The following is a 27,495-nucleotide window of genomic DNA, read 5'->3' as shown; positions in this document are numbered from 1 at the left end:
CAAAGTATAGATTTATATGTAAAAATCTATTAAAATCTCAACAAATATTAAATTTAAAACCATAATTTTAACAATATAATAAATTCAATGCTAAAACATTAAAAGATGAACCCATTAAATTTAAATTTTGGAACCACCTCCGTATGTGATTGAAGAGTTAACTTATATATGGAGTTTATTAATGAGACGTTTTGGATCGGGGTATCTTGACCTATGAATGCATGAAAGGCTCTTGAAGCCTTCAAACAAAAGCACATACGTTGAAAAGATAGAATAACCTACAATGTAGGAAAAATAGGAGAAGAAACACACAAAAAGACATAAAGTAATTAATGGGAGAAAGGGAGAAAGTAATTGATGGGAGAAAAGGAATGGCAAGGAAAAGTTAGGATAAATAGGAAAAAACAGGAGAGATAAAATACAAAAAGATAAAGAGTAATTAATGGGAAAAGGGAATTCCAATAGAAAGCCAGAGTAAATATTTTGGACCACATGGGTGTATTATGTAAGAAGAATTAATCCAAATAGCCGTTCATCCAATCACTTAAACTAAAAATAGTCGATTGAGTTATAATATATGTATAATTTATGTATTATATGTGTATAATTATATATAATTAATGTATACTCCATATATATAGCTAAAAAAAGTAAACAATGAATATAGTCGGCTATTTGCGTAAAATCTCATTATGTAAAAAGCTTTGAGTGGGTAATTAGTTTGGCCCAAATGAACATTTTGTGTAGATTTCCCAATTAATATTTGACAGTGACCGCTAATAAAGTAGCATGCTTAGGACACATATATATAAAAGACATAAATTTAATTAACTCATGTCTTGATTCAATTACTTCATTTGGATCACTAAACCATATTAATTTTCTCCAATTTTCATGATTTCTTCTCTGGCAGGTCGACATGATCAATGCGAGTTTCCAACACAGTCTGTCTCCTCTTCGACTCTTCATAACTTAGAATGTAACGGCTGGCGTAAAAATGGAAGTATATGAAGTTTAGTACTCCCAATCCAGCAATAAGGATGTAAAAACGTTCTAGCTTGTTTTGGTTAAGGTCATGACCTCCCAACCATGGTTTTCTCCCATGTAGTCCACTTAACATCTCGACGATATTGACAATGAGAGTGTTGAGGTAGCTGGCAATGCTTAGGCTCAAGAAAAAAATTGCTCCAGCTACACTTCTCATTGTCTCTGGTACTTGGTTATTCAAGAATTCCATGACTGAGACCGCGGCAAATGCTTCTGTCAACCCTGATAGAATAAATTGAGGCAAAAAGATTGCGATTCCAAGTGGAGAGATGAATGTGCCTTCTTTCAGGGCTAAGTCTCGGCGCCTTATTTCTACAAATGCAGCTACTGCTAAGCAAAGAATTGACATGAAAATGCCTATTTTGACTCTTATTTGCAGTGACAATCTGGCTTCCTTTTTAGAGATTTTCGATGCATTGGGAACGTATACACACTCGTATATGAAGATCCATATAGCCAGGGCAATCATGGATGCTAATCCCATCCACCCGGGAGGAATATTGAAATTCCCAACTCTTGTGTCGGATTGAATTACTTGAAGAACCCCGAATGTATTCATCTGTTCCATAGTGATGAAACAAGTGATTCCAGCTACCCAAACAGGTATAATTCCCACAACACATTTCAGCCTTTCCACCTGTTCAACATTGCACAGTCTCCAGCTATCTTTAGCAACTCCTTCAGCATTCAATTCAGTGCTCGAATCCACAACCACAGCGGCCTTATCTAAGCATTTGAATCTGTCTGTATGCCTAAGTACTGAGATCTGGTTTTCTGCAGTTTCCTTAGGGACAGGCTCATAAAGGGAATTCCCTGATGGTACAATGCGAACATGTCTCTTTCTGCATGCTGCATTTATAACCTTTGCCATGTCGATAAAAACACATCCTTGAGGCTTCAAACGAATGTAAGTGTTGCGACCAATCAAGAAAATCATAATGGAAAGAGCTAAACAGCAAGTTGGGATTAGGAAGCCAATAAACCAGCTGATATTGGTTTGGATGTAGATAACAACTGTGAGAGCAATGATAAGGGCAATGGTGAATGAGAAATACCACCAATTGAAGAAACTTTTAAGCTGAGACCTTCCCTTCTCTGTATTAGTATCGAATTGATCAGCCCCAAAGGCGATGTTACAAGCTCGGATACCTCCTGAACCTATTGCCATAAATCCAAGACCTGCAAAAAGGAATGCAAGCTGCCACTTTTGTGGATCGGAACAAGTTGCAAGGCCCTGACAATTAGGTGGCCTGAGTTCATCTACTCCAGCAGTTAATGTCACCATCCCCATCCCCTGCCAAAAGAACAAGAATTGGGGGCTTTCAACCAGTTGTTAAGTAATGCCAAAGACGGATCCATGATTTAAACTTTACGAGTTCAACTCTGCACTGATATTATTAAACTGTCAAAATTATAGGCTCAAATCTAATAGCTGTTAGTAAGATTTTAATAGATTTTTACATATATATATATATATATTCGTACAGTTCTGGATTCAGATGAATCTGTCGCCAAAAGCCTACGTCCGCTAGGACCACATACCTTGCTACTAGACTCACATACACATCGAGATTTTAGCCCCATATATTCATATAGCAATTTAAAACTAAAATTTGCGCAAAAGGAAAAATAGAAAAGAAAAAAATCTAGTTATAAGGTGTTGAATACTCTTAATGGTATAAGAATTTTGGTTGGAAAACCGTGCAGGATTGGCTCAAAGCGGACCATATGTTCATATAGCAATTTAAAACCAAAATTTGCGCAAAAAGAAAAGAAATTTGTTTAAGAGTATGTGAGGAAGAAATGTACCAGGAAAGAAGCAAGGGAACCAAAAAGGAGGGTGAGGAATCTGCCAAGGTGAGCATCAGCCAAGAAAGCACCAGCTAAAGGTGTAATGTTGGAACAGCCAGACCATATACTCACCACGTTCACCAAAAATACTCCCCCCATATTGTATTTGGTCCGCAAATATGTGGTCATGTTGGATATCAAACTCACCGACGCCAATTTCTCAAACGATTCATTCCCTTCAGAAACAATCACACACACAAAGAGATCATCAACATGGTCTTTACATAGTATTTATTTTTTTTTGTTTACGTACGTACAATATTGATCTGTGTTGATGAATTGGATGTTTTTTGTCTTTACCAAGAATGAATGCGATGGCTGTCCATCCTCCCTTTTTCCTTGTGGAACGAGGAACGATTGGAGCAATATTTGATTCTTCAGGGGGAGAATATTGGCTTGCATTGATGATCTCTTCAGCCATTTCTCCTCTCTAGCTAGTACTGTTAATCTCTATTCGCAAATGGCAAATACTCAATATCTTGCTTCTAATCCCATGATATGGTAAAAACTAAAAAGGTGTTTGTCTCTACAAAGAAGAAAAGGTAACCGATGCTCTCAACATTCAATGAGAAGAAAGAGAGAGGGAGGAACAAAATTAGACTGATGGCTTACATTCACCATCACCTGCCGAATTTTGTGGGAAAATGCACGTTTATTTTCTTTCTTCATTTTTTCTTTTTGCCTTTCCTATTTTATAAAAGTTTAAAAAACACCAAAATATTGAAATAGTTGCTAACTCAGCTGAGTTAACTGTGATTAAAGTCTAGTTATATTAGAGGTTTGTTATTACTGTTAAGAGGTAGTTAAATGTACTGTTAAGAGTAGTTAATTGCACATATAGTGCACGTGAGGTCTAGTTGCTTCATCTATACTTCTTCTTCTTCATTTCTCAATCTCAGATTCTAGAAAGACCTTCTCTACATGTGCTATAATTCACTGCTTCATTGATAGAGCAGTCACTACTAGAAACACATCAATTTCCCACGGAAATTTTTTTTAGTGGCAATTCCCACCGAAATACAGTGGGAAAATTAAAATTTCTTTAACAATAGCATTTGCCCGTGACTATTGGTGGGAAAATTTTGGCGCAAAAATGCGCGGTAAATTAGTTCCCTCTAATTCTATGCGAAAAGTCATTAAAAAAATAATTATATATAATTGAAAAACTTTCCCAGTGAAGACAGTGGGAACTTAAACAATAAATAAAAAACTTTTTTACATATTTCCATAGACTCAATGTGAACGGATATTTTTAAAGCTTTAAATAATTCTTATAATTATTAAAAAAAAAAAGATTTCCCACGGAGATTTGCCATGGTAGTAGTAGGAAAGTAATTATTATTCATATAATTTCCTCATTCTATTCACATTATCTTCCCTCCCTCAAGACGCCTCCCTTCAATTGGTATTTTCCCCTCTGTATCTTCACTCCATTACCAGGTAATCCGACGCCTCCCTCCCCCCCCCCTCCCTCTCTCTATCTCTCTCTCACTCACCATATCCTTTTTCGTTGTTGATTTCGCCCAAAGTACTTTGAAACTTGGGAATTTTATACTATTTCAAATCCTAGGTTTAAAATAATCAATGTGAAGTGAATCAAGTTGCCCTCTTTCTCGATTTCTGGTGTCATGTATATTTCTGTAGATGCATTTTCAGTACTGTAAAATTTGGTAATCTATTACCATGAAAGACATAAAATTTTGTATAAATTTTGTTGCAGTTGAATAATCTTGAGCTTGCTGTCAATCTTGCCAAAAACGGAAACTTTCCTGGTGCTGAGAATTTGGTAAGTTAAAATCATGTTTCTTAAGGCACTATATTTTTAAATGGTGGGATATTTTGAATTTGGTATATTCATTATATAAGGATTATTACCAGCTATAAAGTGGAAAGAGAGAAGTGGAATTACGAAAAGTACAACAAATCTGTTAATACTCTGGGTCAGGGAAGAAATCTTCCACCATTTAACAGAATCATAAGCTAATATCATAGCCACATAATGTGGCACAACAACAGTCATAACATGATAGAAATCAGATAAAGTTATCATCTTTGGCTAGTTTCTTGAAATACCCAGATCAAGTAAACATACAAAGAATACAGAATAGTTGGGAAATAGAAGAAGGTTGATGAGTAGGAAGAGGGAAGAAGTAGGGTGTGCTGTGTTAGTTAATATAAGCAAAGTTATGGAGAAGCATGTATTTTGGTTTATGGGGTTTTGGGGAGTTTGCAGAAAAGAGCAATATTTTTTGGCATTACAAATAAAAACAGCAAAACAACAACAACTCAGTGTAATCCCACTAGTGGGGTCTGGGGAGGGTAGTGTGTACGCAGACCTTACCCCTACCCCGGAGGAGTAGAGAGGTTGTTTCCGAAAGTCCCTCGGCTCAATAAGACAAAAGAACAAAAGAACAAAAGGAAACAATATTAGAGATACAGAAAATATAGCTTTGAGAGTTGGGTGGAGGAAAAAACTTACCCGCACCGGGTGTTTACACTATGTTAAGTTAAGTTAACCATAGAAAGAAACTATATAGTTGAGATGATAAAACATTGGTTAATTTTTGTTACAGCAGTTTCATGGGAAAGGGACAGAAATGGGATAGACAATATGGATAATATTATGAGATGGACAATAGAAAATAGTGGATAATATGAATTCTATTCATATTTATGTACTGACAAATTTAAAGAGTTTGCATTTCTCAAAAGGCCTTCTGTCATTGGAATTGAAGTTCAGACTTGTCTTCAAATCGATTTGACTACCAAAAACTTAACAAAATAACAAGATTGAGCAACATAAAACAACTTGAAAGATTACTAATAATTATATCTAAATATTGGTTGAAGCACAAACAACAATATGAAGGTTTAGATAGTTACAAGGCAAACAACTTGAAAGAAGTTATTTTCCACCATTTGATGGTAAATGCTTAGTTGAAAAACACTCTTTATTATCAACCAAACATTAGAATTTCCTAAAACTGAATCTTTTTTCCTAAGAGTATAAATGTTAAATTATTATGATAAAGTTCTCCGTTTCTTTATTCATTTATTTATCTAATTATTTTATCTTGTATTGTGTAATAGATGGAACAAGATCGTAGATGGATGTATGATCGAAATCATCCTAATCGTGAGGAGTTGAAGGAAGAATTTGTAGAAGGTGTTAAAGGATTTATTGCTTATGCAAAAACACTTCCTGAATTCTGTGATGAAGGAACAATTAGATGTCCTTGTGCTAAGTGCAAATGTATAAAGTTATTGATACCGGGGGATGTTAAAGTTCATCTTTACAAAAAGGAGTTTAGAGAAAATTATTATGTGTGGACCGTTCATGAAGAGAACTACAGTAATTTAACTGACGTTGACTTTCAGAATCTTACTGGTTGTGAGAGTAGTACATTCTTTGAGAAAAATTATGATAATTCTCAAATGCATGAAATGGTGTTGAATGCTTTTGGGATACACCCAAGAGTTCAATCCCAACAAAATGTTGATGAGTCTCCCAATGATGAGGCAAAACACTTTTATGAATTATTAGAGGCGGCTAGTCGTCCACTCTATAAAGACTCGAAGTTGTCAGTTGCAGTTAGATTACTAACTATCAAATCGGATTGGAATATTTCCCAAGCGGCCATGAATGCTATAATTGGGCTTATGCGTGAAATTAGTCTGAACATTAACTTACCCGGTGATTACTATAAGGCTAAGAAGTTAGTTTCCAAGTTAGGACTTTCCTCTACAAAAATTGATTGTTGTGAAAAAGGTTGTATGTTATATTATAAAGATGATGCGGCTCTAGAAGCGTGCAAATTTTGTGGATTGTCTCGTTTTAAGAAAGTCACAAATGCCAAAGCACGAAAGTTCCAATTAAGAGGATGCATTATTTACCTATTATACCTAGGTTAAAGAGATTGTATGCATCAATGAGTTCCGCTCCTCATATGAGATGGCACCATGAAAATAGAAGGGCGCCTGGTGTTTTGTGTCATCCTTCAGATGGAGAAGCGTGGAAGCATTTTAGTGGAAGGGATGGTGTTTTTGGCTGCAATCTAAAGGTATACATAAGCATTCTAATGGCAAAAAGTTTTAGTTATGGTTAAAAACACTCCGACAATTATGATGACTATTCACTAAGGACTAATGACCTAATCAGAATTTTATGATTATTGAAAAATAAAGATACTTACTTGCATAAATTTTCTTTAATAAAATTTACTTTTATAATACTTGTAATTTTTACAAGATAATTTCAAACAAATCTTGGAGGAGTTCATTCAAAGCCAGCCGATTGATGATCAAGGTAGGCCAATCCAACCAACCCAGGAGGAGATCATGGACATTGGATTAAGGCAGCTGGTGGTGTGCATAAGGGGAAAGTCTACGGCCTTGGATCAGAGTTTAGTCTCGGTCGTCGTACTTCTGGATTGTCTGGTTCTTATTCTTCGTCACATTGCTCGGTTGATCTGGATGAGTTTGAGCAATTGAATAGGAAGGTAGCGAAGATTACGGAGTTGTATCTTCAAGAAAGGGCTGCAAGGGAAGAAGAGGCAAAGCGAAGGGAGGAAGAAGATAAGCAAAGAGAGGAAGAAATGAGGCGAAAGGACGATGCATTAAGACTTGACACTAGTGACGTTAAAAGTCTCAAGTGTCAGATAAACTCCCTCTTAGCATCTGTCGCATTTCCTGTGCCCCATTCTCCAGCATCTGATGATAACTAAGGAGTAGTTTCTTTTATTAGTTTGTCTTGGATGGTACTTAGATGTTGAATATTGAATGTTGAATTTTTGTTCTACTTTTGGATTAGTTGGATTAATTATGAAATGGATTGATTAGTTGTTATTTATGAAATGAATTGAATTGCATGTTGAATTTGGTATCTAAATGCTTAATTGTATTTAGTCTTGTATTGTGGTTATACTTTCTGATTGGTAGGTGGTTTAGTTCTAAAAACAGATTTGGCCATGAAGATATTTTCCAGATTTCCCACGGATTTCCCACCGACTCCGTGGGAATTTTGTGCATTTTTTCCCCGGAATTCACAACATTTTCCACTGATTTTTGTGGGAATGCTCATATGTTTATATCCAGCTTATGCATCTTTCCCACTACTTCCATGGGTAAAATAAAAAAAATATCTAAATTATTTTTAGTATTTCCCACGGATTAGGCGGGAAACTTAAGAAAATTAAATAAAATTATTTTCTTACTTTTCCCACGACGTTCGTGGGAAGTTGTACGTGGTGACCGCACCAAACCATCACTGGGAAACTCGCTGGGAATTAGCCACGAATGTCATGGGAAACTATTTTCCCACCAACCATTTTCCCACCGAGCGTCTCTCCTGGGAATGTCGTAGGAATATTGAAATTTCACACAGATTTCCCACCGATTCTTCCCTGGAAAAAGACTTCATTTCTAGTAGTGAGTGAAAGCTTCATCTCTGTCACAAATTCTTCATGGTATTAGAGCGGCGATCGTGAGGATCTGATCCGGCGAGAAGCTCCAGCGAAATTGAAATAATTTTTGGCAGATATGGCTTGAAACGAGGTAAGCTCGCTCGACCATAATCACCTGCTATTTCGTCAAGCAGGAGACACTCCAGGACTAGTTTTAATCCCAATTAAGCTCACAAGGCCAGAAAATTATGCTCTGTGGAGTAGGGCAATGAAGCTGGCTTTTAGAGGAAAAGGTAAGCTTGGATTTGTTGATGGTTCTTGTACTAAAAGTAGGTACATAGGTGAATTAAGATTTAATAGGTGTTGTTAAGAAGCGAAAAGGATTAAGGGTGTGTTTGGTATAACGGAATGTGTGTTTGGTATAACGGAATTTTCCGTTATACCTTTTGTTTTCTTGGAAAACAAATAGTAATCTTATTAATTTTTCGATGTTTGGTACGCAAATTAAGGAAAGTGACTTCATAGGAGTATTCATAAATAATTTAGATATAATAAACATGAAGCCATAAACTTTCAAACTAACAACCTTTCGGACCCACAAATTTCATAAACTTTCGAACCGCTTAACTTTCAAAACCGCAAAATTTCGAACCCGTAAACTTTATAATTTCTAAACCCGTAAATTTAAAACACATAAACCTTCGAACTCATAAATTTGGAACTTATAAAATTTTGAGTCTTTGAACCGATAAATAATAAAATAAAAACTAAAAAATCTATTTAAACTTTTTTTTCGGGGGGGGGGGGTGGGGGGGTGGGTGAAGGGGTAGTAGGATGAGTGGTAACGAAAAAACTGAAATTTGAAGAAAAAAAAATGGAGAGAGGGGGTGGGTGGATTGGTGAGGGTGGGGAAGGTTGAGAAGGAGTTTTAAAAAATGTTTTCCCTTCTCTTGATAAGGAAAACATTTTCCTCCAATTAAAGGAAAATGAGTTCATAAGAAAAATATTTTCCAAAAGATTTAAGGCAACCAAACATGGAAAAATTGAAAAATATTTTCCTTCGTACCAAACACACCCTAATTCCTTATATATTATCCGGCCCCTGTATAGTCCTACAGTATATACTCAAACTTTTAAGCATTGAGGAACATTAATATTGGGATATATATAGGGTTACCCATAGAAATCAAAATAGTTATCCTGATTCTACCCATATAACATTTCGATATATATATATATATATATATATATATATATATATATATATATATATTATTGTAGTATAACCGTATACTCTTACAATATAATTTGATACCTTAGCGATATACTATCGGGTAAATATATTTTTATTCAAGTTTCAGTTGAAATATTGCATATTATTACAATATATCATTTTGTTAGCTCTTTTTTTTTAAAAAAAATTACTTTGTTTTGTTTTTTCTTTGTCATTAGATTGTGTATCATATAATAAGTCCTAGTAACAATAATCCTCAGAGTTAGTTAATCGCAGTATGTGGTTAGGAGTGGATGTAGCGTTTCGGATACGAGTTCAACTGAACCCATAACTTCCGATACAAAGTATAGATTTATATGTAAAAATCTATTAAAATCTCAACAAATATTAAATTTAAAACCATAATTTTAACAATATAATAAATTCAATGCTAAAACATTAAAAGATGAACCCATTAAATTTAAATTTTGGAACCACCTCCGTATGTGATTGAAGAGTTAACTTATATATGGAGTTTATTAATGAGACGTTTTGGATCGGGGTATCTTGACCTATGAATGCATGAAAGGCTCTTGAAGCCTTCAAACAAAAGCACATACGTTGAAAAGATAGAATAACCTACAATGTAGGAAAAATAGGAGAAGAAACACACAAAAAGACATAAAGTAATTAATGGGAGAAAGGGAGAAAGTAATTGATGGGAGAAAAGGAATGGCAAGGAAAAGTTAGGATAAATAGGAAAAAACAGGAGAGATAAAATACAAAAAGATAAAGAGTAATTAATGGGAAAAGGGAATTCCAATAGAAAGCCAGAGTAAATATTTTGGACCACATGGGTGTATTATGTAAGAAGAATTAATCCAAATAGCCGTTCATCCAATCACTTAAACTAAAAATAGTCGATTGAGTTATAATATATGTATAATTTATGTATTATATGTGTATAATTATATATAATTAATGTATACTCCATATATATAGCTAAAAAAAGTAAACAATGAATATAGTCGGCTATTTGCGTAAAATCTCATTATGTAAAAAGCTTTGAGTGGGTAATTAGTTTGGCCCAAATGAACATTTTGTGTAGATTTCCCAATTAATATTTGACAGTGACCGCTAATAAAGTAGCATGCTTAGGACACATATATATAAAAGACATAAATTTAATTAACTCATGTCTTGATTCAATTACTTCATTTGGATCACTAAACCATATTAATTTTCTCCAATTTTCATGATTTCTTCTCTGGCAGGTCGACATGATCAATGCGAGTTTCCAACACAGTCTGTCTCCTCTTCGACTCTTCATAACTTAGAATGTAACGGCTGGCGTAAAAATGGAAGTATATGAAGTTTAGTACTCCCAATCCAGCAATAAGGATGTAAAAACGTTCTAGCTTGTTTTGGTTAAGGTCATGACCTCCCAACCATGGTTTTCTCCCATGTAGTCCACTTAACATCTCGACGATATTGACAATGAGAGTGTTGAGGTAGCTGGCAATGCTTAGGCTCAAGAAAAAAATTGCTCCAGCTACACTTCTCATTGTCTCTGGTACTTGGTTATTCAAGAATTCCATGACTGAGACCGCGGCAAATGCTTCTGTCAACCCTGATAGAATAAATTGAGGCAAAAAGATTGCGATTCCAAGTGGAGAGATGAATGTGCCTTCTTTCAGGGCTAAGTCTCGGCGCCTTATTTCTACAAATGCAGCTACTGCTAAGCAAAGAATTGACATGAAAATGCCTATTTTGACTCTTATTTGCAGTGACAATCTGGCTTCCTTTTTAGAGATTTTCGATGCATTGGGAACGTATACACACTCGTATATGAAGATCCATATAGCCAGGGCAATCATGGATGCTAATCCCATCCACCCGGGAGGAATATTGAAATTCCCAACTCTTGTGTCGGATTGAATTACTTGAAGAACCCCGAATGTATTCATCTGTTCCATAGTGATGAAACAAGTGATTCCAGCTACCCAAACAGGTATAATTCCCACAACACATTTCAGCCTTTCCACCTGTTCAACATTGCACAGTCTCCAGCTATCTTTAGCAACTCCTTCAGCATTCAATTCAGTGCTCGAATCCACAACCACAGCGGCCTTATCTAAGCATTTGAATCTGTCTGTATGCCTAAGTACTGAGATCTGGTTTTCTGCAGTTTCCTTAGGGACAGGCTCATAAAGGGAATTCCCTGATGGTACAATGCGAACATGTCTCTTTCTGCATGCTGCATTTATAACCTTTGCCATGTCGATAAAAACACATCCTTGAGGCTTCAAACGAATGTAAGTGTTGCGACCAATCAAGAAAATCATAATGGAAAGAGCTAAACAGCAAGTTGGGATTAGGAAGCCAATAAACCAGCTGATATTGGTTTGGATGTAGATAACAACTGTGAGAGCAATGATAAGGGCAATGGTGAATGAGAAATACCACCAATTGAAGAAACTTTTAAGCTGAGACCTTCCCTTCTCTGTATTAGTATCGAATTGATCAGCCCCAAAGGCGATGTTACAAGCTCGGATACCTCCTGAACCTATTGCCATAAATCCAAGACCTGCAAAAAGGAATGCAAGCTGCCACTTTTGTGGATCGGAACAAGTTGCAAGGCCCTGACAATTAGGTGGCCTGAGTTCATCTACTCCAGCAGTTAATGTCACCATCCCCATCCCCTGCCAAAAGAACAAGAATTGGGGGCTTTCAACCAGTTGTTAAGTAATGCCAAAGACGGATCCATGATTTAAACTTTACGAGTTCAACTCTGCACTGATATTATTAAACTGTCAAAATTATAGGCTCAAATCTAATAGCTGTTAGTAAGATTTTAATAGATTTTTACATATATATATATATATATATTCGTACAGTTCTGGATTCAGATGAATCTGTCGCCAAAAGCCTACGTCCGCTAGGACCACATACCTTGCTACTAGACTCACATACACATCGAGATTTTAGCCCCATATATTCATATAGCAATTTAAAACTAAAATTTGCGCAAAAGGAAAAATAGAAAAGAAAAAAATCTAGTTATAAGGTGTTGAATACTCTTAATGGTATAAGAATTTTGGTTGGAAAACCGTGCAGGATTGGCTCAAAGCGGACCATATGTTCATATAGCAATTTAAAACCAAAATTTGCGCAAAAAGAAAAGAAATTTGTTTAAGAGTATGTGAGGAAGAAATGTACCAGGAAAGAAGCAAGGGAACCAAAAAGGAGGGTGAGGAATCTGCCAAGGTGAGCATCAGCCAAGAAAGCACCAGCTAAAGGTGTAATGTTGGAACAGCCAGACCATATACTCACCACGTTCACCAAAAATACTCCCCCCATATTGTATTTGGTCCGCAAATATGTGGTCATGTTGGATATCAAACTCACCGACGCCAATTTCTCAAACGATTCATTCCCTTCAGAAACAATCACACACACAAAGAGATCATCAACATGGTCTTTACATAGTATTTATTTTTTTTTGTTTACGTACGTACAATATTGATCTGTGTTGATGAATTGGATGTTTTTTGTCTTTACCAAGAATGAATGCGATGGCTGTCCATCCTCCCTTTTTCCTTGTGGAACGAGGAACGATTGGAGCAATATTTGATTCTTCAGGGGGAGAATATTGGCTTGCATTGATGATCTCTTCAGCCATTTCTCCTCTCTAGCTAGTACTGTTAATCTCTATTCGCAAATGGCAAATACTCAATATCTTGCTTCTAATCCCATGATATGGTAAAAACTAAAAAGGTGTTTGTCTCTACAAAGAAGAAAAGGTAACCGATGCTCTCAACATTCAATGAGAAGAAAGAGAGAGGGAGGAACAAAATTAGACTGATGGCTTACATTCACCATCACCTGCCGAATTTTGTGGGAAAATGCACGTTTATTTTCTTTCTTCATTTTTTCTTTTTGCCTTTCCTATTTTATAAAAGTTTAAAAAACACCAAAATATTGAAATAGTTGCTAACTCAGCTGAGTTAACTGTGATTAAAGTCTAGTTATATTAGAGGTTTGTTATTACTGTTAAGAGGTAGTTAAATGTACTGTTAAGAGTAGTTAATTGCACATATAGTGCACGTGAGGTCTAGTTGCTTCATCTATACTTCTTCTTCTTCATTTCTCAATCTCAGATTCTAGAAAGACCTTCTCTACATGTGCTATAATTCACTGCTTCATTGATAGAGCAGTCACTACTAGAAACACATCAATTTCCCACGGAAATTTTTTTTAGTGGCAATTCCCACCGAAATACAGTGGGAAAATTAAAATTTCTTTAACAATAGCATTTGCCCGTGACTATTGGTGGGAAAATTTTGGCGCAAAAATGCGCGGTAAATTAGTTCCCTCTAATTCTATGCGAAAAGTCATTAAAAAAATAATTATATATAATTGAAAAACTTTCCCAGTGAAGACAGTGGGAACTTAAACAATAAATAAAAAACTTTTTTACATATTTCCATAGACTCAATGTGAACGGATATTTTTAAAGCTTTAAATAATTCTTATAATTATTAAAAAAAAAAAGATTTCCCACGGAGATTTGCCATGGTAGTAGTAGGAAAGTAATTATTATTCATATAATTTCCTCATTCTATTCACATTATCTTCCCTCCCTCAAGACGCCTCCCTTCAATTGGTATTTTCCCCTCTGTATCTTCACTCCATTACCAGGTAATCCGACGCCTCCCTCCCCCCCCCCTCCCTCTCTCTATCTCTCTCTCACTCACCATATCCTTTTTCGTTGTTGATTTCGCCCAAAGTACTTTGAAACTTGGGAATTTTATACTATTTCAAATCCTAGGTTTAAAATAATCAATGTGAAGTGAATCAAGTTGCCCTCTTTCTCGATTTCTGGTGTCATGTATATTTCTGTAGATGCATTTTCAGTACTGTAAAATTTGGTAATCTATTACCATGAAAGACATAAAATTTTGTATAAATTTTGTTGCAGTTGAATAATCTTGAGCTTGCTGTCAATCTTGCCAAAAACGGAAACTTTCCTGGTGCTGAGAATTTGGTAAGTTAAAATCATGTTTCTTAAGGCACTATATTTTTAAATGGTGGGATATTTTGAATTTGGTATATTCATTATATAAGGATTATTACCAGCTATAAAGTGGAAAGAGAGAAGTGGAATTACGAAAAGTACAACAAATCTGTTAATACTCTGGGTCAGGGAAGAAATCTTCCACCATTTAACAGAATCATAAGCTAATATCATAGCCACATAATGTGGCACAACAACAGTCATAACATGATAGAAATCAGATAAAGTTATCATCTTTGGCTAGTTTCTTGAAATACCCAGATCAAGTAAACATACAAAGAATACAGAATAGTTGGGAAATAGAAGAAGGTTGATGAGTAGGAAGAGGGAAGAAGTAGGGTGTGCTGTGTTAGTTAATATAAGCAAAGTTATGGAGAAGCATGTATTTTGGTTTATGGGGTTTTGGGGAGTTTGCAGAAAAGAGCAATATTTTTTGGCATTACAAATAAAAACAGCAAAACAACAACAACTCAGTGTAATCCCACTAGTGGGGTCTGGGGAGGGTAGTGTGTACGCAGACCTTACCCCTACCCCGGAGGAGTAGAGAGGTTGTTTCCGAAAGACCCTCGGCTCAATAAGACAAAAGAACAAAAGAACAAAAGGAAACAATATTAGAGATACAGAAAATATAGCTTTGAGAGTTGGGTGGAGGAAAAAACTTACCCGCACCGGGTGTTTACACTATGTTAAGTTAAGTTAACCATAGAAAGAAACTATATAGTTGAGATGATAAAACATTGGTTAATTTTTGTTACAGCAGTTTCATGGGAAAGGGACAGAAATGGGATAGACAATATGGATAATATTATGAGATGGACAATAGAAAATAGTGGATAATATGAATTCTATTCATATTTATGTACTGACAAATTTAAAGAGTTTGCATTTCTCAAAAGGCCTTCTGTCATTGGAATTGAAGTTCAGACTTGTCTTCAAATCGATTTGACTACCAAAAACTTAACAAAATAACAAGATTGAGCAACATAAAACAACTTGAAAGATTACTAATAATTATATCTAAATATTGGTTGAAGCACAAACAACAATATGAAGGTTTAGATAGTTACAAGGCAAACAACTTGAAAGAAGTTATTTTCCACCATTTGATGGTAAATGCTTAGTTGAAAAACACTCTTTATTATCAACCAAACATTAGAATTTCCTAAAACTGAATCTTTTTTCCTAAGAGTATAAATGTTAAATTATTATGATAAAGTTCTCCGTTTCTTTATTCATTTATTTATCTAATTATTTTATCTTGTATTGTGTAATAGATGGAACAAGATCGTAGATGGATGTATGATCGAAATCATCCTAATCGTGAGGAGTTGAAGGAAGAATTTGTAGAAGGTGTTAAAGGATTTATTGCTTATGCAAAAACACTTCCTGAATTCTGTGATGAAGGAACAATTAGATGTCCTTGTGCTAAGTGCAAATGTATAAAGTTATTGATACCGGGGGATGTTAAAGTTCATCTTTACAAAAAGGAGTTTAGAGAAAATTATTATGTGTGGACCGTTCATGAAGAGAACTACAGTAATTTAACTGACGTTGACTTTCAGAATCTTACTGGTTGTGAGAGTAGTACATTCTTTGAGAAAAATTATGATAATTCTCAAATGCATGAAATGGTGTTGAATGCTTTTGGGATACACCCAAGAGTTCAATCCCAACAAAATGTTGATGAGTCTCCCAATGATGAGGCAAAACACTTTTATGAATTATTAGAGGCGGCTAGTCGTCCACTCTATAAAGACTCGAAGTTGTCAGTTGCAGTTAGATTACTAACTATCAAATCGGATTGGAATATTTCCCAAGCGGCCATGAATGCTATAATTGGGCTTATGCGTGAAGTTAGTCTGAACATTAACTTACCCGGTGATTACTATAAGGCTAAGAAGTTAGTTTCCAAGTTAGGACTTTCCTCTAAAAAAATTGATTGTTGTGAAAAAGGTTGTATGTTATATTATAAAGATGATGCGGCTCTAGAAGCGTGCAAATTTTGTGGATTGTCTCGTTTTAAGAAAGTCACAAATGCCAAAGCACGAAAGTTCCAATTAAGAGGATGCATTATTTACCTATTATACCTAGGTTAAAGAGATTGTATGCATCAATGAGTTCCGCTCCTCATATGAGATGGCACCATGAAAATAGAAGGGCGCCTTGTGTTTTGTGTCATCCTTCAGATGGAGAAGCGTGGAAGCATTTTAGTGGAAGGGATGGTGTTTTTGGCTGCAATCTAAAGGTATACATAAGCATTCTAATGGCAAAAAGTTTTAGTTATGGTTAAAAACACTCCGACAATTATGATGACTATTCACTAAGGACTAATGACCTAATCAGAATTTTATGATTATTGAAAAATAAAGATACTTACTTGCATAAATTTTCTTTAATAAAATTTACTTTTATAATACTTGTAATTTTTACAAGATAATTTCAAACAAATCTTGGAGGAGTTCATTCAAAGCCAGCCGATTGATGATCAAGGTAGGCCAATCCAACCAACCCAGGAGGAGATCATGGACATTGGATTAAGGCAGCTGGTGGTGTGCATAAGGGGAAAGTCTACGGCCTTGGATCAGAGTTTAGTCTCGGTCGTCGTACTTCTGGATTGTCTGGTTCTTATTCTTCGTCACATTGCTCGGTTGATCTGGATGAGTTTGAGCAATTGAATAGGAAGGTAGCGAAGATTACGGAGTTGTATCTTCAAGAAAGGGCTGCAAGGGAAGAAGAGGCAAAGCGAAGGGAGGAAGAAGATAAGCAAAGAGAGGAAGAAATGAGGCGAAAGGACGATGCATTAAGACTTGACACTAGTGACGTTAAAAGTCTCAAGTGTCAGATAAACTCCCTCTTAGCATCTGTCGCATTTCCTGTGCCCCATTCTCCAGCATCTGATGATAACTAAGGAGTAGTTTCTTTTATTAGTTTGTCTTGGATGGTACTTAGATGTTGAATATTGAATGTTGAATTTTTGTTCTACTTTTGGATTAGTTGGATTAATTATGAAATGGATTGATTAGTTGTTATTTATGAAATGAATTGAATTGCATGTTGAATTTGGTATCTAAATGCTTAATTGTATTTAGTCTTGTATTGTGGTTATACTTTCTGATTGGTAGGTGGTTTAGTTCTAAAAACAGATTTGGCCATGAAGATATTTTCCAGATTTCCCACGGATTTCCCACCGACTCCGTGGGAATTTTGTGCATTTTTTCCCCGGAATTCACAACATTTTCCACTGATTTTTGTGGGAATGCTCATATGTTTATATCCAGCTTATGCATCTTTCCCACTACTTCTATGGGTAAAATAAAAAAAATATCTAAATTATTTTTAGTATTTCCCACGGATTAGGCGGGAAACTTAAGAAAATTAAATAAAATTATTTTCTTACTTTTCCCACGACGTTCGTGGGAAGTTGTACGTGGTGACCGCACCAAACCATCACTGGGAAACTCGCTGGGAATTAGCCACGAATGTCATGGGAAACTATTTTCCCACCAACCATTTTCCCACCGAGCGTCTCTCCTGGGAATGTCGTAGGAATATTGAAATTTCACACAGATTTCCCACCGATTCTTCCCTGGAAAAAGACTTCATTTCTAGTAGTGAGTGAAAGCTTCATCTCTGTCACAAATTCTTCATGGTATTAGAGCGGCGATCGTGAGGATCTGATCCGGCGAGAAGCTCCAGCGAAATTGAAATAATTTTTGGCAGATATGGCTTGAAACGAGGTAAGCTCGCTCGACCATAATCACCTGCTATTTCGTCAAGCAGGAGACACTCCAGGACTAGTTTTAATCCCAATTAAGCTCACAAGGCCAGAAAATTATGCTCTGTGGAGTAGGGCAATGAAGCTGGCTTTTAGAGGAAAAGGTAAGCTTGGATTTGTTGATGGTTCTTGTACTAAAAGTAGGTACATAGGTGAATTGGTTGAGCAATGGGAAAAATGCAACGCGATAGTATTGTCTTGGACTGGAATTACAGTTTCGAACCAATTGATGCCAGGGATCGTTTATGCCTCAGATGCTAGGAAGGTATGGAATGATTTTTCAAGAGAGATTTGATCGTTCAAACCTAACAAGGATCTATTACCTTTGGCCTGAGATTGCAACGATGAGACAAGGAACAGATTCAGTGACCAGCTATTACACTAAAATGAAAGATCTAATGAATGAATTGGATGTTTTGGCCCCAATTTCTTGTTGTGATTGTGAAGAGTCAAGAACTTCAGTTGAACATGTGAAGTATCAGCGTGTGTTGCAGTTCCTTATGGGCTTGAAAGAAAACTATAGGAATGTGAGGAGTAACATACTAGCATGGAGACTAGTAGTTACTATTAATGAAGCCTATGCAATTGTATCACAAGAGGAAAGCCAAAGAACACTTGGTGTGGTAGATACACATAAGAATCCACTCACTATGTTAGTAGGAAGGGCACAAGGAATCAAACCTAAAGGCACACAGTTGATTTGTTAACATTGTTGGTATAAAGGTTATTTGAAGAAAAACTGCTACAAAATTGTAGGCTATCTCCCAGATTTTAAGAGTAAGAAGAAAACTGGACAATTTGTTGGAGTTACAGGCCAATAGGGTGGCAGAGTACAACCTAGTGGAGGATTCAAACCATATGCCAATAATGCAACTACTGAAGCTCACCTGCAAGGACATTTCTTCACTGAGGAAGAATACTCACAGTTGATGGACCTCTGTCACGATCCAAAATCCACTAAGGATCGTGATGGCACTGGACACCACTATCAGGCAAGCCAACACCAAGAAGTTAATTAAATTCTCATTTTAGTATTTATTGAAATCATTCCTTTTATACATAAACATTAAATAATGAAATTCATAGAAATAAGATGATGTCTTTAACAAACTTAATATTTAATAATCTCACAATCATCCCAGAATCCAGTGTCACAAGAGCATGAGCTATTTCTAGGAAATCAAATGAAGTGCAATAACTGTCCGTAATACAAATTGGACAGAAAATAAATACTATACACTGAAAGAGACTATGTCGGCTGCGGATCGCCTCGAGAGATGCAGCTCACCTAAGTCTCAGTATCATCCATGTTGCTACGCCCATTAGGCCACTAAGGGTACATGTGCTTGTGCAACAAAAATGCAGAGCAAGTGTAGCATGTGTACAAAAACAACGTGTACTCAGTAAGTATCCTGTCTAATCTCGAAGAAGTAGAGATGAGAGGTTGACTTCGAAACTTAGTAGTGGTCGAATAATAATATACCAATAATATAGTAAATCGAGGGTTTTTATAAAAAAAATGGTTGTAATTCAATAGCATGAAGCAAGTAAATAATTCTCTTATGCATAGGGAAATTTCCAAATTCGTTTTCATCATTTATACATTTATTCTCACTCTGGGGAAGCAATATCCTCATTTATAAATATCAAGGTAAGCAATACAAGCATGCGCAAATCATGATGAGGACGTACGGCTCGATCCAACAATATTAAAATTGTGCACTGCCAGAGGGTCGAATGGCGCGAACCATAGATGCATCTATTTAATCTACCGAGGCGTTCGGCCCGTTCCACAATAGATAAACATATTCAAACAGTCAAATCAAGAATTTATCAAGGAGCAATTATTCAGGAAAAGGCAAGTTTTTCTTTTAAAAGTCAAGAAGTGATATCTAGCCTTGTAGAAATTTATTTATACATTCGATATGTGTTTAAGAATTTTTAAATTGACAACAAGGTTGCAAATATTACAAGTAAAGCATGCTTTTGGGCCCTAGACTACCCGGACTTAAGTATAATAGTAGCTACACACGGACTCTCGTCACCTCGTGCGTATGTAGCCCCCACAAATAGGAGCACATAATCAGTTAACTCACCTATAGGGACAATTCTCTCTTACAAGGTTAGAAAGGAGACTCACCTCGCTTCGAAGTTCCATTACCGTCATTCTACGCCCTTCCGAGGACTCAAATTGATGCACAACTCTCCCAAAACTAGCCAATAATTATGTAAACTCATTAATATATGTTCAGTTACTCATAATAATCTAATTTATAATAATCCTTAACCCCGATCGAAAAGTTGACAAAAATGCCCTCGGGCCCACGTGCCCGGATTCTGAAATTTTTTGTAGATAAGCTTTACCCACTACCTCACGAACTCAAATATATAATTTACTCTCAATTTCATACCCAAAATCGTGATCAAAATCCAAAAATACAAATTCTAGGTCTTTCCACCAAAACCCCAAGTTTCTACCAATTTTCATACTTTAGTCCATAATAATACCATGTATTTAACTCACAAGGGGTGGAATTAACTTACCTCATATTTGATGAAGAAATCCCCCTCTTCAATGGCTCTAAAATCGCCCAACCGAGAAGAAAAAATGAAGGATAATGGGCCAAATCCCAATTTTTAAAGAACTCGCTGCCTCCAACACTTTCGCACTTGCGGTTACTTGACCGTTTATGTGGCTCCGCAGGTGCGGCCCACTACCGCATCTACAGTCCTTCACCAGGATCCCTCCTTCCACTTCTGCGCTTCTCCTTTTGCAGGTGCGGTCTCAGCCTTCTCCCTTCTCAGCCGCATCTACGCCCCTTTGGCCGCTTCTGCGGCTCCGCACCTGCGGCCAAAACCTCGCAGGTGCGGTTACACAAGATGAAAATAGGCTTCAACTCTTCCTCCCAACTCCAAATTAATCTGATAACCACCCGGAATCTACCCGAGGCGGTGCCCCGTCTAATCACACCAACCAGTCCTATAACATAACGGGAACCTGTTTGAGGCCTCAAATCACATAAAATAACGCTTAAACCATGGACCGCTCTCCAATCTAAGCTTAATGAACTTTAGAATTTAAAACTTCAACATTCGATGCCGAAACCCATCAAATCACATCCGATTGACCTCAAATCTTGCACACAAGTCATACTCGACATTACGGACCTACTCCAACTTTCGGAATTGAATTTCGACCCCGATATCAAAAAGTCAACTTCCAGTTAAACTCCTCAAAAACCTTCAAATTTCTATCTTTAGCCAAATGACCCCAAAATGACCCATGGACCTCCGAATTCACTTCCGATCGTGCTCCCAACACTAGAATCACCATACGGAGCTATTCCTAGACTCGGAATCCCAAACGGACATTGATAACGCTGAAATGCACTGCAACCCAAACTTATGAAATTCTTCCAAAAATGATAACCTTCACAATAGGTGCCGAAATGTTCACGGGTCTTCCAAAACCCGATCTAGATATATGCTCAAGTTCGAAATCATCATACAAACCTGCTAGAACCTTCGAATTCTGATTCCGAGGTCATTTACTCAAAAATCCAGTCTTAATCGATTCTTTTAACTTAAAGCTTCCGAAATGAGAATTCTCTTTCCAAATCAGCTTCCAACTTCCCGAAATTCTATTCCGACCATGCGTACAAGTCATAATACCTGAAGTGAAGCTGCTCATGGCCTCAAACTGTTGAATGACGCGCTAGAGCTTAAAACGACCGGTCGGGTCGTTACAACCTCCTAAACAAGCCACCATTAAATGATAGCACCTCAAATGTGATGGCAGGTACTGTTACATTATTATCTAGTACCTACGCTTGTGAATGGATAATTGATTTTGGAGCATCTCATCATATTACACCATGCAAGGAACTGTTAGATAAACTAAGAAGCTTAGAAAAAACAACAAAATAGTAGAGTGTAGGTGCCAACAGGAAGTAGATCTTCCATAGCATGTGCAGGAAGTACATTGCTTTTAGGAAGCAAAAGATCACAAATGTACTACATGTCCCAGATTTCAAATTCATTTTGCTTTTAGTGTCAAAGTTAACCAATGAATTGCTGTGTAAAGTCACTTTCTTCCATAACTTCTGTGTGTTTCAAGGACTCTACGATGTCAAGGTAATAGGGTTTGGTAGAGAGAGTAATGGTCTTTACATTCTACAAAGAGAGTTCAAACCCACAGTATGAGTAGCAGTAACTAGAGAAGTGAATGAAGTAGAACTATGGCATCTTAGATTGGGACATCCATCAACAGTTGCTATGCAACATATTCCTAGCTTAAAGAATAAAGTCAATAATACAGTACAGGAGAACTGCTCAGTATGCCCAATGGCAAAGCAGATCAGGTTAAGCTTTCCTGTTAGTAAGAGTAAATCTAGTAATATTTTTCAGTTGATTCATGTTGATGTCTGGGGACCCCATAGAAAGGCTACATTTGAAAGAAAATAATATTTTGTTACTATAATAGATGATTACAATAGATATACTTGGGTCTATTTGATTCAATCCAAATGTGAAATTTCAATTGTACTTAAAAACTTCTTAGTGATGGTTAAAAATTAGTTTGATATTTTTGTAAAAGTACTAAGATCAGACAATGGCACAGAATTTTTAGTTCACAATGTAATGAGATGTTATCTTCTTTTGGGATAGTTCATCAAAGTAGTTTTGTCCATGCACCTCAGCAAAATGGAATAGTTGAGAGAAAGCATAGACATATCTTAGAGGTAGCAAGGGCTCTTAAAATACATAGTTCAGTTCCAGTTAAATTTTGCGGAGAGTGTGTGAAAACTGCAGTCTAGTTGATCAACAATATTGAATGAGGTGGATGCTCCTCCTCTGACAATTATGAGTGACAAAAAACTATAAGAAATTGAAGACTTTCTCGGATCTGGTGGAAATAACAAGGAATAATCCAAAAGACGAATCTCTTCAGAAAGGTGTTCTTTGTATGTTTCTAGAAAGGCTTACTTTTTAAAAGAGTTCTTATTACATAGTATATTATATGTCTTTTGTTTTATCTCTCATTACATTTATATGGGACATTCCCCAAAGGACCTTAAAAGTACAAATACAGAGAATATTTAACGGAATATACCTTCTGAGGATCCTAATACAAAACTAGCTGTTACTACTGCTCATGACACTCGACCTCGGTTGTGACTGACTACCTGGGCAACACGTTCTGTTAATCACTGGTCATCCTCGGCCAAATCTCTCATGATAATCACGAACAACTCATGATAATCATCTCTTCGTGCTGAATTTCCTCAGTCGAATTTTGACCCATACTATAATGACCCGACTGGTCGTTTTGAGATCTAGTGCGTCGTTCAGCAGTTTGAGGCCATGAGCAGCTTCACTTCAGGTATTATGACTTGTGCGCACGATCGGAATTGAATTCCGGGAAGTTCGTAGTTGATTTGGAAAGAGAATTCTCATTTCGGAAGTTTTAAGTTGAAAGAATTGACTAAGATTGGATTTCAGAGTAAACGACCTCGGAATCAGGATATGAAGGTTCCAGTAGGTTTGTATGATGATTTCAAACTTGGGGGTATACCCGGATCGGGATTTGGAAGACCCGGGAATGTTTCGGCACCTATTGTGGAAGTTAGCATTTTGGAAGAATTTCATAAGTTTGGGTTGAAGTGCATTTCAGTGTTATCAATGTCCATTTGGGATTTTGAGTCAGGGAATAGCTCTGTATGGTGATTTTGGTGTTGGGAGCGCAATCGAAAGTGAATTCAGAGGTCTGTGGGTCATTTTGGAGTCATTTGGCTAAAGATAGAAATTTGAAGATTTTTGAGAAGTTTGACCAGAAGTGGGCTTTTTGATATCGGGTCTGTAATGGCAAATATGACTTGTGTGCAAAATTTGAGGTCAATCGGACGTGACTTGATAAGTTTAAACACTGAAAGTAGAAGTTTGGAATTTTAGAGTTCATTAAGCTTGAATTGGAGTATGATTCGTGGTTTTAGCGTTGTTTTATATGATTTGAGGCCTCGAGCAAGTCCGTAATGTATTTTGGGACTGGTTGGCATGATTGGTTGGGGTCCCGGGTGGATTCCGAGAGGTTAACGAATCGAAAATGAAATTTTGGAAAGGGCTGAAGTTGCTGGTGTAACCGCACCTGCGAGACTAGGGCCGCAGAAGCGGCTGAAGGGGCGCAGATGCGGTTTTGACCAGAAGTGAAGAGACTGCAGATGCGATCATGTAGCTGCAGAAACGGGACCGCACCTGCGGTGGTTGAGGCACAGAAACGGAAACGGGGTCCTGGTGAGAAACCGCAAGAGCGGTAGAAAGGCCGCACCTGCGGAACCGCAGAAGCGGTTAAGGGACCGCAGGTGCGGAAATGCTGAAGGCAGAGAGGTTCTTTTAAATCGGGTGTTGGGTTCATTTCAACCCCATTCCTTCCATTGGAGTCGATTTTGGAGCAACTTTGAGGTGCCATTTTCACCATCAAACATGAGGTAAGTAATTTATGCTAGTTTTTAGTTAAATACACGATTATATAAGGATTTGGACATGGAAATTGGTAGAAACTTGGGGTTTGAGGGAAAACCTAGAAAAAATCGATATTCTTGGAATTTGACCATGATTTTGGGCATGAAATTGAGAATAAATTATATATTTGAGTTCGTTAGGTTATGGGTAAAGTTTATCTTCGAAAAATTTAGAAATCCGGGCATGTGGGCTTGAGGGCAATTTTGTCAACTTTTCGATTGGGGTTAGGAATTGTTATAAATCGGGTTGTAATGAGTACTTGAATGTATATTAACGGATTTACATAATTATTGGCTAGTTTTGGAGCATTGTGCATCGATTCGAGTCTTCGGAAGAGCGTAGAATGCCGGTTATGGATCTTCGGAGCGAGGTGAGTCTCCTTTCTAACCTTGTAAGAGGGAATTGTCCCCATAGGTGAAATAATTAGTTATGTGCTCCTATTTGTGGGGGCTACGTACACACGAGGTGACGAGAGTTCGTACGTAGCTACTATTATGCTATTGTCTGGGTAGTCTAGGACCCAAAAAAATGCTATACTTGGAATATCTATAACCTTATTGACGGTTGATTGCTTAAATTCTATCGAATTGGTAAATGGATTTCTAAAAAGAATTAAACTTCATTTTTTCTAAATTGGTAAAAGAGAATTGGTTTTCTTTGGATAATTGTTTCCTGATGACTTTTTGATTGATTGTCTGTGCGTGTTTAAATTTTGGAACGGGCTGAACGCCTCGGTAGATTAAATAGATGCATATATGGTTCGCGCCATTCGACCCTCTGGCAGTGCACAGTTTAAATATTGTTGGATCGGGTCGTGCGACCTCGGCATGATTTGCGCATGCTTGTATTGCTTGCCTTGAAACTTATTGAAATTGTTATTGCCTCTTCCCGGTTTGAGAATATTTCTATAAACTATGAAAAGGAATTTGAAAATTTTCTATAAAAGAAAGGATTTCTTACATGCTTCATTCCATTAAACTACAATCATGTTTATAAAAATCATTGATTTACTATTTTATTGAGATAACATTATTGGACCACTAGTAAGTATTGAAGTCGACCTCTCGTCCCTACTTCTTTGAGATTAGACGGGATACTCATTGGTTACACGTTGTTTTCGTACACATACTACACTTCTGTGCATTTTGGTTGTGCATGCATATACATCTCTAGTGGCCTAGTGGGCGTAGCAGCATGGTTGACACAGAGACTTAGGTGAGCTGCACTTTCCTAGAGGACCCGCGGCCACCAGAGTCTCTTCTAGATTATTATATTTACTTTTTGTCCAACTTATATTCCGGACGGTTGTTGTATTGTATTGCTTCCTAGAATTAGCTCATGCACTTATGACACCTGGTTCTGGGATGATTACGGGGTATCTTGTATTAACTGCTTAACATTCATATTCGGTTTGAAACAATTATCTTTTACTAGTAGAATTGAAGGAAAATCATAGCTTTCAAAATTATTAAAACGAGAATTTAATTAAGTATTTTGGTTGGCTTGCCTAACAGCGGTGTCCGGCGCCCTCACGACCCTTAATGGATTTTGGGTCGTGACAATATTGTATCAGAGCACTAGGTTTCCTTAGGTCTCACGAGTCATGAGCGAGTCTAGTAGAGTCTTGCGGAGATGTCTATACTTATCTTCGAGAGGCTACATGGCTATTAAGAGTACTTCCTTTCTTGATTCCTTGTCGTGCGGTTTGATTCCTTTGAGGCTTATGCCTTTATTTCTTTCCTACTCAATCTTATGCGACGTGAAACGCTTGTTATAAATCGAGAATTGAAGAATTGTAATCGTACTACAGATGTGGTGCAGGATGTTTCTCCCGGTATAGCTGGTTGGGCTATTGTCATCGCCTTGCGGAAGGATTTTCTATCATTTTGGCTTGGTAGTTGTGCTTCTAAGAGCTTGGAGGCTATGCACAGGTTGCTATGATGCTCACGATTGGTTATCGCACAATATTGAGTTGATAGTAGGATACTTGCCTATGTGTTGGGGCAGTGAATGATTTGAAAGGAAGTCTGCTCAGTACATGATATAGACAACTGATATTTCATTTTCGGTGGATGAATATCAATTGGCCTAGGGATGTCCAGATTTGGAGTGATGGATTAACAAGACTTAGTGATTTCAAGTGTGATGGGATTTTCATCTGCGACGAGGTTTCGTCGTCCGTGATTGAATATGTTAAGTTCACTGGTGTTATGGTTTTCTTCAATTCGCCTTTGGGGCAGAGTATTTTGGAATAATATTAGAGAAGTGACTGTCAGAGATCGTAGAGTGCGGTGGTTCAGGATTGAATGTGTATTCCTAATACTGGCGGATCGAAAAAGATGATCTTCGGAAAGGTTTAAAGTGAGTAATGGTCTATTGGTTCAAATGCTACTGAGATAAATTTTGATCTAAGACATTAGCTGAGAAGCAAAGGATGAGGAAGGACGTGTGGGGAGTGTCATGCAGTGGTTAAACTTCCAGAAGGCTCGGTGTAAGAAGTGGAGGTAGAGTAGTTTCTTAAAGAAGTGAGTCCACCCAAAGTGGGAGAGTGGTAAAGCAGTATGTGGATTCAGTGGTTGGGTCTACGGACTTAATTTGAAGTATGGGCTAT

At 36.9% G+C, this 27,495-nt stretch overlaps 3 protein-coding genes across 5 annotated transcripts; 1 reads left to right on the top strand and 2 right to left on the bottom strand.

Annotated features, from left to right (window-relative positions):
• Positions 1 to 720: 720 nt before the first annotated feature.
• On the bottom strand, positions 721 to 3,525 carry LOC138888761 (protein NRT1/ PTR FAMILY 2.8-like). Of its 2 annotated transcripts, none has more exons than XM_070171228.1 (3): positions 3,156 to 3,525; positions 2,857 to 3,074; positions 721 to 2,341 (listed from the first exon to the last, which is right to left on the bottom strand). In XM_070171228.1, the coding sequence occupies exons 1-3, from the start codon at positions 3,298 to 3,300 to the stop codon at positions 893 to 895; spliced, it is 1,812 nt and encodes a 603-aa protein (XP_070027329.1). In that variant the 5' UTR covers positions 3,301 to 3,525; the 3' UTR covers positions 721 to 892. The 2 variants fall into 2 exon arrangements, with proteins under 2 accessions (XP_070027329.1, XP_070027330.1); XM_070171229.1 differs by having other exon boundaries at positions 3,199 to 3,523.
• Positions 3,526 to 10,594: 7,069 nt separating this feature from the next.
• Positions 10,595 to 13,401, bottom strand: LOC104221383 (protein NRT1/ PTR FAMILY 2.8). Of its 2 annotated transcripts, none has more exons than XM_009772447.2 (3): positions 13,032 to 13,401; positions 12,733 to 12,950; positions 10,595 to 12,215 (listed from the first exon to the last, which is right to left on the bottom strand). In XM_009772447.2, the coding sequence occupies exons 1-3, from the start codon at positions 13,174 to 13,176 to the stop codon at positions 10,767 to 10,769; spliced, it is 1,812 nt and encodes a 603-aa protein (XP_009770749.1). In that variant the 5' UTR covers positions 13,177 to 13,401; the 3' UTR covers positions 10,595 to 10,766. The 2 variants fall into 2 exon arrangements, with proteins under 2 accessions (XP_009770749.1, XP_009770750.1); XM_009772448.2 differs by having other exon boundaries at positions 13,075 to 13,399.
• A 5,308-nt stretch (positions 13,402 to 18,709) lies between these two features.
• On the top strand, positions 18,710 to 19,072 carry LOC138888412 (uncharacterized). Its single transcript, XM_070170271.1, has one exon. It carries the CDS (start codon positions 18,710 to 18,712, stop codon positions 19,070 to 19,072), a length of 363 nt encoding a protein of 120 aa, XP_070026372.1.
• The last annotated feature ends 8,423 nt before the right edge of the window (positions 19,073 to 27,495 follow it).

The sequence above is a fragment of the Nicotiana sylvestris genome, chromosome 3, assembly GCF_000393655.2.
Source record: "Nicotiana sylvestris chromosome 3, ASM39365v2, whole genome shotgun sequence".
Taxonomy (NCBI): Eukaryota; Viridiplantae; Streptophyta; class Magnoliopsida; order Solanales; family Solanaceae; genus Nicotiana; species Nicotiana sylvestris.
This window is presented reverse-complemented; position numbering and strand designations above follow the sequence as displayed.

Coding starts and splice junctions, on each gene's coding strand:
- LOC138888761 (XM_070171228.1), bottom strand. CDS start 3,300: ATGCAAGCCAATATTCTCCCCCTGAAGAATCAAATATTGCTCCAATCG. Junction 3,075..3,155: donor CATCAACACAGATCAATATT/GTACGTACGTAA, acceptor TTGTTTCTGAAG/GGAATGAATCGTTTGAGAAA. Junction 2,342..2,856: donor GTTCCCTTGCTTCTTTCCTG/GTACATTTCTTC, acceptor TTCTTTTGGCAG/GGGATGGGGATGGTGACATT.
- LOC104221383 (XM_009772447.2), bottom strand. CDS start 13,176: ATGCAAGCCAATATTCTCCCCCTGAAGAATCAAATATTGCTCCAATCG. Junction 12,951..13,031: donor CATCAACACAGATCAATATT/GTACGTACGTAA, acceptor TTGTTTCTGAAG/GGAATGAATCGTTTGAGAAA. Junction 12,216..12,732: donor GTTCCCTTGCTTCTTTCCTG/GTACATTTCTTC, acceptor TTCTTTTGGCAG/GGGATGGGGATGGTGACATT.
- LOC138888412 (XM_070170271.1), top strand. CDS start 18,710: ATGAGACAAGGAACAGATTCAGTGACCAGCTATTACACTAAAATGAAA.